This window comes from Prenolepis imparis, unplaced genomic scaffold, assembly GCF_030444845.1.
Source record: "Prenolepis imparis isolate NDT839.2.m4 unplaced genomic scaffold, iyPreImpa1.0 SCAF_13, whole genome shotgun sequence".
Taxonomy (NCBI): domain Eukaryota; kingdom Metazoa; phylum Arthropoda; class Insecta; order Hymenoptera; family Formicidae; genus Prenolepis; species Prenolepis imparis.
In genome coordinates, this window is record NW_028141171.1 from 9,310,561 (window position 1) to 9,325,140 (window position 14,580).

General features: G+C 40.2%; 1 protein-coding gene across 8 annotated transcripts in view; it reads left to right on the forward strand.

Annotated features, from left to right (window-relative positions):
* The window catches only part of LOC145944552 (serine/threonine-protein phosphatase 2B catalytic subunit 2), a 125,763-nt gene that overhangs the window by 57,992 nt on the left and 53,191 nt on the right, over window positions 1-14,580 (forward strand). For all 8 annotated transcript variants that reach the window (XM_083052949.1, XM_083052948.1, XM_083052942.1 and 5 more), the window contains exon 3: window positions 11,285-11,409. In XM_083052949.1, coding sequence (XP_082909075.1) covers window positions 11,285-11,409 — 125 coding nt within the window. The remainder of the gene's footprint in view (window positions 1-11,284; window positions 11,410-14,580) is intronic.

Below are 14,580 nucleotides of genomic sequence, written 5' to 3' on the forward strand. Positions count from 1 at the left end.
GACGATTATTGTAAAACATCGCTCTTCCACGCGTCATAGATTATATGCCAAGCCTTCGCTCTCTTCTTTTTCGATAATCCTTGCGGGAGGGTTTAGATGAGAGGGTACCATTTTACACGTTTGACGATTAAGCACACGTCGTATGTCACTGAATAATAGCTCGGCGATTCCTCGATTCTGCCCGTCGCCGGTCAGAGGAGAAATGAAAAGGGTTTAGAAGTGCCAGGGAGTTCTCGAGTTGATTCGCTGCGAAACGATGGAAAGAAGGGTCGCTTCGCCAAAGCGGACAGACCGTCGACAGACAACCGCGTGGTATTTTCCTTCGAAAGGAGAGAAGGTCCTAGGGTCAACTCAGAAATTGCGGGTAAAACGAGGGTTCTCGATGTCTGACAGAGGGACGACTTGTCCTCGATCGCGTGAAATCGCGCACGTCCGATCCTCCGAAAGGGACTTGGCTTAAACCGAAGTGTAGCGCGTAACTTCAGCGACCTCGAGCCTTGAATTCGTAATACGGTATCCGATCGACGACCCGAGACAGAAAGATAGAGAGTAAGAGAGGGAGGAAAAGATGCGCGCGTTACGTACTTTTGATTCATCTATTTATATCGCGAACAATCGTGTTCTCGCTTTGATGTGCCCGCTGCCGATGGCCACGCGTGGCCTATCTTTAGCCGGGCTTGCACAAACTTTTCGGGAAGGGAGGTGGACGGAAAAGCCGCGTAACTTATTAACGGCGCGGCCCCGACGCCGCCGCATTCTTGGCGAGTCATAAATCGCTCGAAATTAGATCGCCGCGCGTCGTCGCGAGACAGCCGAATGAATCTCATCGCCCCGGCACGCGGACTTGTTATGATTTAGTCTGTCGGGATCGCGCGAGCAGGGAATCCAATTCCGTCTCGATCGATCCGTGTTCCGGTCGGCTGCATGCCAGGTAAAGCCTTTCGACTATATATCGCCTCGATAAAATTAGAGGTCCATTATCTATTTGTTTGTTTTACCCCCTTGCGTTGGGGTTGATTATGCACAGGGAATGATTATGCAATTATATCCGTATCTTTGATATATAACGCACGTGTAAGCAAGGCGAAAGTAAGTCAATTATGGTTTTTAATATCCCGAGAGCTTTCAATATCGATAAGTATATACAACGATATATTAATCGGTTGGAAACTCAATAGCCTATAATACGGGAAAATTAAGATGGAGATAAGAGCTTTTATGAAAAATAAGGAGAAAAGAGTATCTCTCTAAGATAATTTGCTTGGATAATATGCAATTCTATATAAAACTACAATGTAACATTTTGCTGATCTTAGTAAATAATTTTCCATTAATCTCATTAGTTATTATTATCTTTACGGTACAATAATGTAAATTAAACAAAAGAAATGTTGTTTTTTTTATATTTTTTTATATTGTTGTTTTGTTTCCCCTTATTATAGATTTCGTCAGACTATCTGTTCCAATGAATAATTGGGAATAAGAATATATAGAGAAACTGTGCTAATTAATATTTAACTGAAACTAATATTATCTATAATATTATTATAGTTATATAATATAGCATTTGCTTTTTCTGCGAATCTGTTTACATTCAGATGAACAGAGAATTTTTCATGGTGAAATCTATTTGGAACGTCTTTCTCTCTCCCTCTTTTTCCTCCTCATCTGTAATATTCCGGGCTGCGCGTCGTGTCGGAAAATCAATCTGCGGACGAACTATGTCAGGCATTAACCTAGACTCCTATCGGAGCCGCATCCTCTTTGGTTCTCTCTCTCTCTCGGACATTAATCGATTCCGCGTGCAATCCTTGTGAGAGCCAACCGGATCGTAGATATGTATATATGATGAGCGTGAATACGCGTGTCCACCCGCGTTGACATATACATGACCGGACAGAAGAGCTCACACGTGTTATTGCTCGCGAATTATGCGAATTACAACGCGTGGTTCCCTTTGAAGAGAGAATTTACACGGTTTGTCGAAGACGTTAAACTAACTCAATGTACAGAAACTCCTCTCGATACGCATCTCGAATACGTGTAAGATCAACGAATGCATTTAACAAATTCGTAACAAATTGGACGTACAATTTTATTCTGTGGTAATTTCTAGTTTATTTGCAACAATAAAAGGTAGACGAGGTGCAAATGGCACTTTAAATATATTATTCAGTTACTGGCATGAAATTTAATTACGAGTGTTCTAATTCGTTCCGCTATTACTTCGGTCAATTTACTTCGCTTTCGAGAGAACTACATGTTCTCTCTCGCATTACGTATAATTAACCGGTCGTGTCGGTATCCCTAGTTGAAAAATTTGTGAATTTTTTGACTCGGGATCAGAAAAGCCTGCTGGCGCGAAACATCGCTGTCTGCAGCTCGTTATGTCCGAATTTGCTTTGGCGATCACTCGTCGTTTCATCCATCACGAGAATCAAAGTGAAGGGGAAAAAAAAAGACTCGAGACTCGAGAGAGAAGCTATATGGAAAGCTCGGACTTTCCGAGAGTTTGTTTCGACCGATACTAATTTACTAATGTTTTAATTGAATGAATCCACGTATATGGAACATTGCGTCCGCAGCGTATTTACTTATTTGTAATTGCTGTATTTGCTGTTTGTGCGACAAACCTAATGTATTACCGTGTACGTATGTATTAAAAAGCAATTCTCATCTTGCTCTATCGCTTAACTTTTTCAATATCGCATATTCGTGCAAATTTACGACAGTGAAAAATTAATTTTTTTCCCTCTTACAAGTCTCGGGAATTATTTTCACTCAAATCTGAAAAATATTCCGCAATTTATATATTATATAGTCCAATATATATATATAAATATATTGGACTATTTTTTTTTATTTTGCTGCGCTATAACGCAGCAACGATGCATTATTAAAAAGAACCCTCGAGCCGAACAAACTCTTGTATAACGCGAATGAATAAAAATATATCGACACGCAGCTTCCACGCAAATTCCGAGCCCAATCGTGATCGTTTTGAATTTCCGCGAGCTCGCTCTTCTCTCGCATAAATTGTTATTGTTCACCCCGACCAGAAGGCAAGAAAAAATATCTAAAACTGCAGCGCGCGCGTTGCTCGGGGCGCTCATTCGCGGCCCAGAGTTTATCTTCGCGGCGTATAACACATACGCTTGGATGATTCGCTTTTCCTTCCCTTCCCTTCTCGCAACCCCATTGTATTTTCCCTGGCAAGGGTATCGGTGTTTGCCGCAAAAATTGCCGTCGGCGTGAGCGGCAAAAAGCGCTTGAAATTATTCAATTCCTTCTGGATGGAGCGCTTAGCCGCTCGACACGCGATGTTACTGAATGTCGAATTTAAAAGATCGTAAAGAAGTCTCGCTCGCGAAGAGAAAGAGGCGAGTTCAGATCGGATTCGGTACACGCGATGGCTGTTCGATGTCGCGGATCACGATGAGGAATCGTTTTCCTTAAATTTACGCGAGAATCTTTTTTTTATATATACCTTCGCAATAAAATTGTGCCAATATATGGATATATATAATATAATCTTTAGGAATGTATGTATGTATTCAGCGACCTTTAATTTTTAAACGCTGAATAGGCTGGTTTATTCTATACAGTTTATTCATCAACTTTCGCTGGGGCAACAGTCGTAAAATTTCGCTTATATCTCCCCGGTCTCGTTTTGCTAAACGTCAAGGATCACCCCAAAATACGATGACGCGGGGTGTTGAATTTATCGTGTCGTACAGTCGCATAACGATGATCATCCTCGATCCGCAGTTACCTACCTACCTATACGTACGTGATAGAAATACGGGAGAGAACCTCCTAAGGGGGCTTTCGTGGGTGGAAAATAGAAGTGCTGGAGCAGCATAAACTGCCCGAGCTACTGTACTTACAAGTTGCTTAAGCTAATTGTAAGAGTCGCTCGGGGAATTTGGCTGACATAACAGCGCACTGTCGAAACATTTAGTAGTGACTTTGATGTCTGAATTGGGCAAATTGACGTAATACGATCGATATAAAGCACCCGTATTATCTTGAAAAGAGAGACGAGAGAAAATTTGAAAATTTTATTTGAATCTTGCTCCAATTACTCGATCGAAATTAAGCAACGAGTAACTAATAATATTATATACAACTCGATAATTATCATATTTTATACGATATTAAATTATTTCATGTTTAATGTAGAAGATAACAAGTTTTTCATGATTTTCTATTAAAAACGTCTTAAAATGAGAAACAGGTCATAGTTTGATCAACATATACGATATGCAAGCAATATATTATTTACGCGAATTTTGCTTTAACGAAAGGAATAAGCATCGGAAAGTATTTAACGCCTATTTTCAAACACTCAAACTGAATAAATAAACGCGTATGCCAAGATGTTTGTACGAGATCTTCAACTCTTCGACGGCGAAACTAGTTCTCTTGTCGCGTAACTTAAATTGTCAAGCTATGTCCCCGGCGTTTCATCGCCAGGGGGAAGATTTATATGATCGCGAAATAATCACGGCCGAAATAGCTCCGAGCTGCCTAGCGAGCTCGCATTCCGCCATCCGCTCGATGGCGAATTCCCCAGGAGACGGTCTCTCCTCTTGTACGCCGAGACCCGCAAATAGTCGCGATTGTTTTCGGGTTCTCGATCGCGCTCTAGCTGGGGATCTATTTTTTTTTTTTTTTTTTTCAATATCGCTGCGAGCGTGTCGCTTGGACAACGGTTAATAGCGATGTGAAAAACGCACATTCATTTCTGCATAATTAATTCTTCTCATTAAGAAGGTAATGCTTATTAAAATTGTGAACATAGGAAATACGTTTTATTTTGCCAATATTTTTTATAAACTCAATAATTGTTTTTTAAAAATGTATTTGTATTACAAGATTTTATATCGTACGATAAGTTTGACACATTTTGATGCTTTTAAATTTAACACATCCTCGAGTATCCATGGTTTTTCCTCTAGTATATAGTAGACACCTTTTTCATTTATAAACAATATTTTAATATTGAATAGCAAGGAAGAGAGGGATGTTGGGAGGCATTTCGATAATTCACTCAATATAGTATCGTAAAAATATATTTACTTTCGTTATTTGACTTTTATTTTCTTCGTTACTGCAACATTTAAAAGAACTATCTCGTAGCGGAGCATTTTACGAAGGTGACAAAACTATAAGAGAGAGGTGTATCTCATTTTCCGTTACGCTCCTTACGGTTTATGGTTTTGCGCGGTTGCGGTTTCTGTCGTTATCGATGGCGCCGACTAACGAAGACGTAGCCTCCCGATGCGCGAGCTTGTTCCGCCGTTATATGGGTTAACTGCAACGTCGTGCAACGGATGTTCGTCGGGGTTACGATCGCCGAGTTACATTCGTACGTGGCTCGAATCTCTTAATAATAAAGCAATCGTAAAGCCGCGCTTGCGGCGGATGTGCAAGAACTCTGCTCAGGCAACGCTCAGATACGGACACGAAGCGAAATGATAACGTCATCGCGGAATCGCGACACGTAAGATCCGGAAGTTCAGCATAGATATAGAAATCGAGCGCGTGATCCTTCGTAAGGATTCATTTCGCCAATGCGTTTGACACATTCCCGTAAAAGGACTAAAATTTTCTCTCGGTGTATGTATCTACCTTCTGCTGGTATTCACGACGTCATTTACGAAAAATATGAGTACCGTGCAATGGATACGATACGGCGGCATTATCCCTCGGAAAAATGTCTCGCGCCCCCGTGCATTTACGTTAGAAATACCGTGTTTTCCTTCACGGAGGTATTATACTTGCTATCGTCACACGGCGCGGTCGCAACGGGGTAGAGGGAAGAGGAGGAAGGGGGTGAGTTTATGCACCACCTTGTAGCGGCGTAAACAGCGAACGGATCGATTTATATGCGGCTAAGTAAGTGCATTTTTATGCACCGTTTCACAGTCGAGACCGTCATCGTCGTCGTCGTCGTCGTCGTCGTCGTCGTCGTCGTCGTCGTCGTCGTCGTCGTCGTCGTCGTAGCCTTGCAGTCGGTTACTTCGTTCAACGAACATATACTGCGCAGCCTGCTACTTTCCCCGTGACGGATATTGCCCCTGAAACTATTCGTACGTGATACTTAGAGAGAAAGAGAGAGAGAGAGAGAGAAACTTGGCCCGAAGAGGCTTATATTCGGCCTGCGCCATAAATATGATAGCTAAAAAAACGTGCATGAATGTGAAAGACATATATCCGTTGGGGAAGGAGCGATAAAAAGTCTATGTGACAAACGCATCGTAAAGTCACATACACACGTACACGTACCTATGACATACATAATATACTTGTGTAAGACAATGACATCCGTCGTGTAATTCCCGTGATATAACAACCGCGATACATTTACCCGAAAAAATATCTCACCGATTCGTTACTGTCGACGAGCCGTAAATTTCGCGAGCGGAATAAATTGCGAAAGAGTGAGAGAAAGAGAAGGAAGCTGGAAACAGAGTCATGAGCTTTTAAAAGCGCATACGCGGCCGTCCACGATGACATCCTCCTGCTGTTTAAGCGAAAACGCCAGTAGTACTTATCGATAATCAACGAGAGCGCATACGACGAAAATCCGCTTTAACGCCACGATGAACAGATTGTTAACTGCAAACGCGAAAACCGGTTAAAATTATTAAACAGCGGAGAGAAATCGTCGTTGGCCACAGCTGCTTAATCGAATTAAAATAAAAACACGAGGCCAATGTGGTGGGCCTCATCGTTTGCGGTTTACGCGGATATCGCGTAGGACCCTAATCATTAAGTTTAATGCTAATCAAGATAACATACGTCCCATTAAACTTGTTTTAAATAGCGGATTATTACACGGGAGGGTGCAAGTGCAAAAAAAATCAGCGCAATATGTTTTTTTCTTTTTTATTTAAGAGAATTTTTAACAGAACTATTTTCTGTGGGGTAACAATCCATAAAAGATGAGGTAATTTTTTCCGATATTTGTATTTTGTAGCACAATTTTGCGAAGTCTCTATTTATACGCTAAATTTCGTGGGCGATGAATGAAAGAAGATTGTGCGCACAACCAAGGTAATTTCCTTGATATCGCCAAAATATTTTCCCTCATTTTATTTTATTACGAATCAGGGAAATTTCTCGTCACGGCCAAGAGAGGAAGACGCAAATTTCCGGGATAATATTGGAACGCTATACACACATAAGCGAGTAGTAGGATCGGCATTCGATCAAGGCGAGCAGTGTCTCCTGGCTGTTTGCGTTAGCGTATAGCTCCTCCGTTAACGTCTCGCCGTTAACTTTGGCATGTCCTCTCGGCAATGTTAATTCGTGCTTACTTAGCGGTGATCCTTGTCGCTGCGAATATCCGTTTAATTCACTTTGTCGACCGCAAATCTCGTCTCTTATTAGCGAAACATGCGTGTCTCTCGCCCTCGAGAGTGCATTATCACTCGAGTTCTCCCCCGGAATGCGAATGCTAGTCCGCGAAAATTCGTAGACACGCATCCCCAATTCGTCTCGAAAGTTTGGAAGGTCGATTATCGACTTGCAGCACGAAAGGAGAGGATCTGCGCGAAACTGAAACTTGCGTGTATATATTATTTAATATCCTGCCAATGCGCACAATTTTTCATCTTTCCATCAATGTATGCATCTGGGTACCAAATGCGCGTTTTCGACAATATCTTTATAGCAGTTGCTGGGCGTCGAACATGTTTTTTTTTTGTTATATTTTAAAAGTAGTTTCGGGCGGAGAAAAGTTTCGATACATTTTTTACATTTAAAGTTGCTCAGGGTACTCGTTCATCGACGGAAGGATTAAAGACATTTCAACGATGCGAGAAATGAGTCATGAATCGTCTGATAGAAATGTCACCATATTATTTTGCGCCGAATTTCATTCCGTAAACGCACGCACGTGCGCACGTAACGAATACACTCGCATCGATCTGTCCCAATGACGTGCGTGATTTAAATAATTAGATCACGATTGCGGGAATACGGCAGCGCGACATAGGATATGTATATACATATACTATACCCTGTATAAGCTCTCGGTTTCCGTGAAAATTTAGTTGGTTCACGTGGCGCGTGACATACCGGCAAAAGCCGCCAAGCCAATAGACTGGTGCGATGTAACATCGTTCGGTCACTGCTGGCCAAGCCGAAATTACGTTCTTGCTTTGCCCGTGACGTGCCCTACGGTATCCGCATGGCGAATAATTAACGCGACTGGCGGCGAGAGAGAGACAGAAAGAGAGGGGTTGGAGAGAGGAAGAGAACCGAAACCAAGTCAATACATTCGGGAATTGTCTGAAATATTCAGACTTGGTTTGCGGCATGCGCCAGTGCTATCCGTTGCCGAAAATTACTTCTTGCTATAATCCCAAGCCTCTCTCGTTATATTCAAGACGAAAAATGTGTGACACTAGTTTTATAGGAATATCGAGGGATCCGAGAGATTCGATCGATTCTCGAAAAGAAAAACTTTACGACTCTTTTCCACACAATATATTCATTGCATCTACAAAATTGGCAAAGGTTGCGCAAAGAATAGTGTAAAGAGAATCGCTAATGTTTCTTTCAAGCAAAATATTTTCTTTCCTTGTTTGCGAAGCATCATTTATTTATACCCCCGTAACGTTTGCGCTCACGTCCTGTTTGCTCTTCGTAAGAAACATTGGGAATAAAAAAAAAAGGGAAAAGAGCAAAAAAGGAGAGGTACAAGCGCCGCGAAAGGAGAGAAGAAGAGAGTGAAAACTACAGGATAAAGTTCAGTTTTCTTCCCCGTTCTTTTGTGATGCCTCGAGTAGCTAGCTTTCTTCCCACGCGTTTCTCGCCACTCGACTTTAAAGGACGAGAGACGACGAGCGGCTCGAATTATCTCATTTTCCGTAGGAGTCGTTAATTTACGTAATATATAAGATGCGAAGCTCATCAGCGATATTATAAGATAGCGAATAAAGATGCTTAATTAACGCTCGTAGATTCGCTTGTGATTTTTATTTTTTCTCTTGCACGTTTCGTCGGAATTTGAGCGAGATGAAAAATCGCAAGATTCATCTTGGAACGCCGATATGGATTAGCAAAGTAACGAAATGTTTCCATTCGATACAGACTCGTTCGCTGGCTCTCTATCTCTCTCATTCATATTTTACAGCCGCTCCTAAACCGTTTCGTTATTAATACAGTCTCGATTCAATTATCTTTATAGACCTCTATTCGCGCGCCGTCAGCTCGCTGCCTCATATTTCGTTGCTTTACGTGCGCGACGTGGTGTGTCCCAGTTTCAGGGTTCCACCCGTATTAACGCAAGATACATCACCGCGTGTGTTGAATAAAAAGCGCCGTCGATCCTGTTCGCCTTTGTTTCACGATAATATTTTATGTAAACGCTGAAGCGCTCTTTCTTTCTCGGAAACAAACGTTTTGTTTCCGTGTTAAAATTTTTGTAAAACCGGTAGAAGAAGATTATATATATATATATATATATATATATATATATATATATAAAGTTTATCGCGCGACACAGCGCGTTATAACGATACACTGATGTTTGAAAAGACCTATGCAAAATTTTTCAATAAACGTTGAATAATGGCGAGAGAGAGAGAGAGAGAGAGAGAGAGAGAGAAGGTACAAAAATTTTTAAATATATAACAGAGAGATAGGAGGTCCGCAATTTTTTCCTCCCTTGATAGATTCCGCGCGATTTTCCAGCGAGAATTTAGCGTAAAGCTACATAGATTGTGGATCGCATTTTTTTTCAGGATTTGACTAAGTGGGCCCAACCCAATAAAACCCGGTGGGTTTTATTGGGTTAAATCCACTTTAAAAAACTTACTTAAAAACCCATTTATAAAACCCATCCAAAAATGCTAAAAATTTAATAATATTATAAATGAAGTATTTAATATTGATTAATTTTTATTTAATTTTTCTTATTAATGTAATAGAAGGTCTATTACATTAATAAATAATAAAAATTAATTCATAATAAGGAATTGTGCCAATTAAATAGCCAATTTTCTTAATCATTAGCGAATTATAAAAAATTAAATTAAAAATATTAAAAAACCCAACAAAATCCCAAAAAACTCAATAAAACCCCCAAAAAACCCGGTTTAAAAAAAACCCCACTGGGCTGGGCTTTTTAAAAAAAACCCAGGTTTTTTCAAACCCTGTTTTTTTTGCTTGATTGCTTGATGCACAACGGACCCGAGACTGCTGCGCTGTACATAGTTTGAGAGCGATTTTATTGGTTTGCATCTCTGCAACGAAACGGTATCGGAAAATGTTGCGAAAGCATCGCCGTAACGTATTGCACGCGGTGAATAATAAAAATAGTTGATAGTCATAAGCTATGATGTTATGCCGGCACACGCACACGATGCACTTACTCACACACCCACATATCTAGACCTCCGATAGTTTCCGCTGGATGGTGGAAAACTAAGTTTCCGAGTTGCAACGTGTTTATGAACCTTCATTTATCGTCGTGTATAACAGTTTACCGTTTTCTCTCCAGCGTGTCATACTTTCTTTCTGTGTTACACTTTGCGATACATTTTTTACGTGTCTTCAAACTGCTTTCGCCTCTCGTCTCGACCTCCTCGTATTATTGTTCGAGTTTCAAGTTTTGAAAATATTGTAAAAACACTCAAATCTTTTATTTTTATTAATTTTTATTATTTTTATAAATTTAATAGCGACGTGTTAATGGCTTTTGTGAATAAAAATAAAAGAAATCATGAGGAGAGGAGGCTCTTAGTATATTGTATTTATTTTGATGCCGATTCTTTGATTTTATAGACAATTATTATAAATAATTGTACACGTATAATAAAATTTTGTAAAGATATACACAATGCGAGACAATATTAGAAACGAATAGCGAACCGCCGGCGATCCCGCGTCAAAGTAACTGCGACGTCACTTCTGGTCGCTAATAGTTTTCGGTTTCAAGAACTTGAAGTTTCCCGCCTCGTCCTGGCATCCTCTATGAGAGCGTAATTTCACTTTGAAACGTTCGCAAACAAGTTTACCGACTCTCAAGGGTCGCTAATGTCTATATATTCGACGCAAGATGCGCTTTAATCGCGCACCGGGTAATTTCGAGCTCCTTTTTTACGAATAGCGCGCTTTTATCTCGCGTAATTCGACGCTTCGAAAATATATCGGCGTGTTACGTAATTTTGCGACGCATTAATTAGTTCTTTCCTAGTTTCCCCCTTATAAAAGGGCTCTGCTCTCTCCCTTCATCATTCATCTAATTTCGATCTATTTTTGGTTTCAGTATGCGGAGATATTCACGGACAGTTCTACGACCTGATGAAATTATTCGAGGTGGGCGGGCCACCCTCCTCGACCAAATATCTCTTCCTGGGCGATTACGTTGACAGGGGTTATTTCAGTATCGAGGTGAGTAAAAGGCATGCCGTCAAAAATTACTCGCGAAGCTGTTAATTATTAAATCGAATCACGCGAAAATGTTACGTTACGTAAGAGTTAATCGCATTTACAATATCGACGCAGCTGGATATAACAATGCAAATATCAATAAAAAGTTACCCTTACTGCGATTTATAGGGAGAAAAAAGCTTTATCTCGGGAATTATACGCTTAATTATCGAGAATTATACCACTTAATTATCGGATTCTACAATTAGCGCGCGTCTCGATTAATTACTTATTAAATCGTCGAGAGTCGCGTCTGTTTATTCAGCTCGAGCAGCGAAGGACGCAAAAAGCGTTAATTCTGTTAGAAGCTCGCTTTGATATCACATAAATGTCGCAAATGTCGTGACATTTACGGATTGAGCTGATTAAAATTGCAATTTAATAGTCTACAAGCTTCTTGGAAAATCTGTGATTTTTAAAGGCGAGCGGTTAATTCTCGATACATTGTATCTTAATATTTTACGGGTGTGTGTTCAAAGCAGGGACCCGGGCCGAACCGGAACCAAAACCGATAACCGTTCCATAACCGTTTCTTTAGTAGAACCGAAACTGTAAACCGTATTAAAATTCTATTAAATTTATAATACCGGAACCATAACCGGACTGTTAAATTATTTTCGGTTTACGGTTCTTTTCGGTATTTTTTTCTGTTTTTGCGCAAAGGACGGAAATGTCATGATAACTACCTCCTCGAAGTGCAATATAATTATAATTATTTTTTAAATGTTCTGAAATGTATGTATTATCGCAATAATGATAGCTGTGAGGATATTATGTTTTCCATTATATATATAAATTATATTACTTTAAAAAATTTTTATAACATATGAAAATATATTTATATATGTATTTATATTATATATACCTATATCTAAATACATTTTTATGTATAATATGAAGTGCTGTTTATGTATATGTCATAAAAATTAATAATTTTTTTAAGTAATATAATTTAGAAATTAATTTAATTAAAAAAACAGAAAGTAAAAATTTTTTAAAACCAGAACCGTAACCAAAAAAATCGTAAGTTAAACGGTTTCGGTTTCCTTTATTTATCAAAAAACCGAAACTGAAACCGGAACAGTTATTAAATATTTTATTAAACCGTAACCGAAACCAAATCCTAATTTTGTTTCGGTCCGGATCCCTGGTTCAAAGTAATATAATTTCGGGGAAGAATTTTTTTTTCTTTAAAGAGTCAACTAACAATATCGTGTTCGGACTGCAGTCTTGCTCCTTGTTTTCGTTTGTGCTCCATTTCGCGAATCTCATTTTATATAAAATTGTTTCTTTGTGGAGGCTTCTTTTTTTTTTTGTTTCGCCAAATATAGCAATTCGATATCCCCATTGCGACCGGGGGTAAATACGTCTTTAGATTTTTCCGGAGTAAAGAATCTCTATTTTCGCAATAGTCAAGGAAGAAAGAGACTCTGCACACACTGTAGAGTGCATTCGCTGTGCGCACGTTCCTGAATGCAATTTCGGTGCATGCACGAATAATCAACTTCGATCCGAACGCGAACGGTCTATTTAGCGAGATAAAATTTCGTCACGGACGTAGTATAGTATATATTCGCTTCGCGTCGAGTATAACGCAATATTCGCTCCGTTGCGCCATTGGAACGGGAGAATGCACAAGAGGAGGAACCGTTCTGAGTCTCGAGTGATGCTCCTTTCGCGACGCTCCTTTCGCAATCTCGTGAAATTTTTTACGCCAGTAAAGGTAATGAACAATTTCCTTTTGCAACAAATTCCGTAACTGGAAGAGACGGAGGAGGGAAGGGGTAAACGTAAATAAAGTTTTTTTTTTACTACGATCGTGTCGTAAACCGCGTGCGATATACAGAATGAAATTTTACAGTGACAACACGTACCAGATATATATATATCTCGAAAGATATGCAATCTTGGCGTTATATTTTTTTAGAGAGATCGATACCGCAATTTCGATGCCGACGATAAAGTTCCTGAATATTTTAAGGGCTTTATCTCTCTCTTTTCTCAAATTTATCCGTGTTGCCTTGAAGAGATATATCTTTTCCGCGGATGCTCTAATTTATTTTAATGAAGTTTTGGAACGAGAAGAACAGTCGAAAATTAATTTTCAGTTATTTGAAATTTTTGTTCTCGATTCGCACAATTTGGAGAGAACGAGCATTCGTAAAAATACTATTTCCAACTTGTGTAACGAAAGCTATTGGATTTTATACAGCAATCTCCGTCGAGTGCAAAAATTTACTCGGAAAGGAATGGGGGACAATCCAATATTGTACGTGGTATTACACGTGGCGAGCTGCGCGTATCAAGGTTTAAATATATTTTCCGCGAAGTACATCTTACAAGACAGCGCGCGCACGCGCGACGAGAGAGGGTGAGAGAAAGGGGGATGGTTCCTTTTAAGAAATATTCCACGGTCGCCGTTATTCACATCGAGATACGTCTTCGCGAATTCTGAATAATGCACGACGAATGTATGTTGTCGTCTTTTACGAAACACCCGTGGATGCCGTTAGATTTACGACATACGCGAATGTCGACGATTTAAAACCGTACGTGAATGTCTGTTTCCAATCAAGGGTTGGACGAATGATGGACCGCGAACTTAATGCCGTCTTTTAGCATCCCCTTCAAAAATCGACCGAGAATGGATCTTACATGAAAAATGTCCTCTTCCCATTTTATCGTATCTTCTTCATTAAGTTTATCCCCCTGTATCGCCGAGGCGAGATCATTTCTGAAAAATTGTCTGCTCCTTGGACCGTGGACAGTCTCCATTTTCTCGATTCGGAAAAATAACACGAAATTTTCTCAAGACGAGCGAGACGATAGTTTCGCGAAAATTCCCCCTCTTCTCCTCAAGGTATAATTTCGCCGGAGTGCGCGAACGGATGCGGGTTGTTCGATCGTATTTACGATTCTCCGTGCATTCTGCGAAGCCGATATTCACGGGGAGACACGAGAATGCGCGAGTCCTCCTCTTATTTTACGGCACAATGCTCGAGAGCGGCGGATCCCTCTTGCGAAGAAAATGGACCACCCCTCTCCGGGATCTCTCCTCTTTCTCTCTCCGTCTCTTCCGGATTGTAAATGGCATTATAAATCGGTCGGTGTCGCGTGTGCAACCTCGTATGA